At 37.2% G+C, this 1,517-nt stretch overlaps 1 protein-coding gene across 1 annotated transcript in view; it reads right to left on the bottom strand.

Moving 5' to 3' along the window:
* LOC101848098 (trithorax group protein osa) overlaps positions 1–1,517 on the bottom strand; it is a gene marked incomplete in the record, with an annotated part of 81,605 nt that overhangs the window by 9,143 nt on the left and 70,945 nt on the right. Inside the window, 1 exon segment of the mRNA XM_035968253.1 lies at positions 1,141–1,329. Coding sequence (XP_035824146.1) covers positions 1,141–1,329 — 189 coding nt within the window.

Consider the following 1,517-nt stretch of genomic DNA (forward strand, 5'->3'; position numbering starts at 1 on the left):
CCAGCCTTCCACTTGTTTCTAAACTAAATGTATATATAGTTAATTTGTACAGGCTTTATGTCACCTATAAAAGACACCACCCTTATATATATCAAATCCTTTGTGAAGAACGAACACGAATGAGTGGAGGAGCTACGGTAATGTAATAGAAGCACAAGCAAGAGATGGACCCAACTTTCAGTCTTTAGAAAGTATATATTTTCCTTTCTTTTTAATTATGAATCAGTTGTGCCAAAAACTTGGTCTGGTATCGTTTAGGAGTTTTTCTTTAAATTTAAACTATTTCTCTGATTGTGAGGGAGACGAAGATGGAGGACAAGAACAAGAGCAAAAAGAAGAAGAACAACAGCAATAACAACAAGAATAAGGAGGAGGGAGAGGAAGAGGGAGAGGAGGAAGAAAGTAGGAGTAGGAGTAGGAGGACAATAACAGCAACATGAAAACGATAACAACGTTTGGATTTCAGGAAGAACTCCCATCATGTTAATCTCCTGATCACAGACACAGCCAATAATACAAGAACGAGAATGAACAAAGTTTTCGAAATAACACAAATCAAAAGATATTGTGCCATATGTGCTGAGCACACTCAGTGGACTACAAAAACCAAACCAAAATAAAACATACCAGATAAAAATCACAAAGTGGCATGCTGGGAAAAACAAACTTTCAAATGCATGCCACATCAAAAGAATTCCAACCACTTGTGCCTCCCTTATATAAATTAAATTCCGATGTTCAGAATGTGCGGGAAGCAATTTATGTGAAATATTATCATTTTTATGTGTTCTGCCACCAAATTTAGATGGTCACATAACACTGTTATGTAAAAATACGTTTTCATAATATCAATTAACATATTTAAAAGTTGAGTCACTAGTAAATCCGATGATTTAAAGCGAGTGAATCTACACAATTCTTGGCTTCTGATCCCATTTATAATTAGATTTAGAGATCTACCCATTTAAAATGCTGATTCTGAATATTTGAAACCCAACATATCAACTGCCAATCCAATATAGATAAGATGGTTAAAACTGTTTTAATACTCTTGAAAACATTAAAGCTTATTCAAAACCAGCAAGTGATTAGCATGGTTATTGTCAATTAATTTAGTTTGCGGTTATTCTGCGAACCCACCAACGTCTAAGGTGTCCTTTCCGTTCTGTGTGACAGGAGATCTGTCCTCTGACGGCATTTTCTGAAGGCGACCAAATGCTTTTGATGGGATGTCTGCCTTGGAGTGCAAGCCAGAAAACCTCATTTCATCGTCATCAGCATTGTGTCTTCGCTCTGGATCTTTTGATCTTCTAGTTTTCTGCGTGGGTTCTGTTGTTGGTAGACAAAGAAACAACCTATACATAAATATTTACTGTATGTATTTTCAGCCAGTCTTTTTGTGGCTTTCTGTTTCTGTCGGTAGTTCAGACAGCGAGTACATTAGGGCTGTTTGAAGGTGCCGAGGCAGAGAAAGTTGGTATTGAGGCTGCTTCACTTCTTCGAGGCTGCTGAGGCTC

Source organism: Aplysia californica, unplaced genomic scaffold, assembly GCF_000002075.1.
Source record: "Aplysia californica isolate F4 #8 unplaced genomic scaffold, AplCal3.0 scaffold00047, whole genome shotgun sequence".
In the NCBI taxonomy this organism is placed as follows: domain Eukaryota; kingdom Metazoa; phylum Mollusca; class Gastropoda; order Aplysiida; family Aplysiidae; genus Aplysia; species Aplysia californica.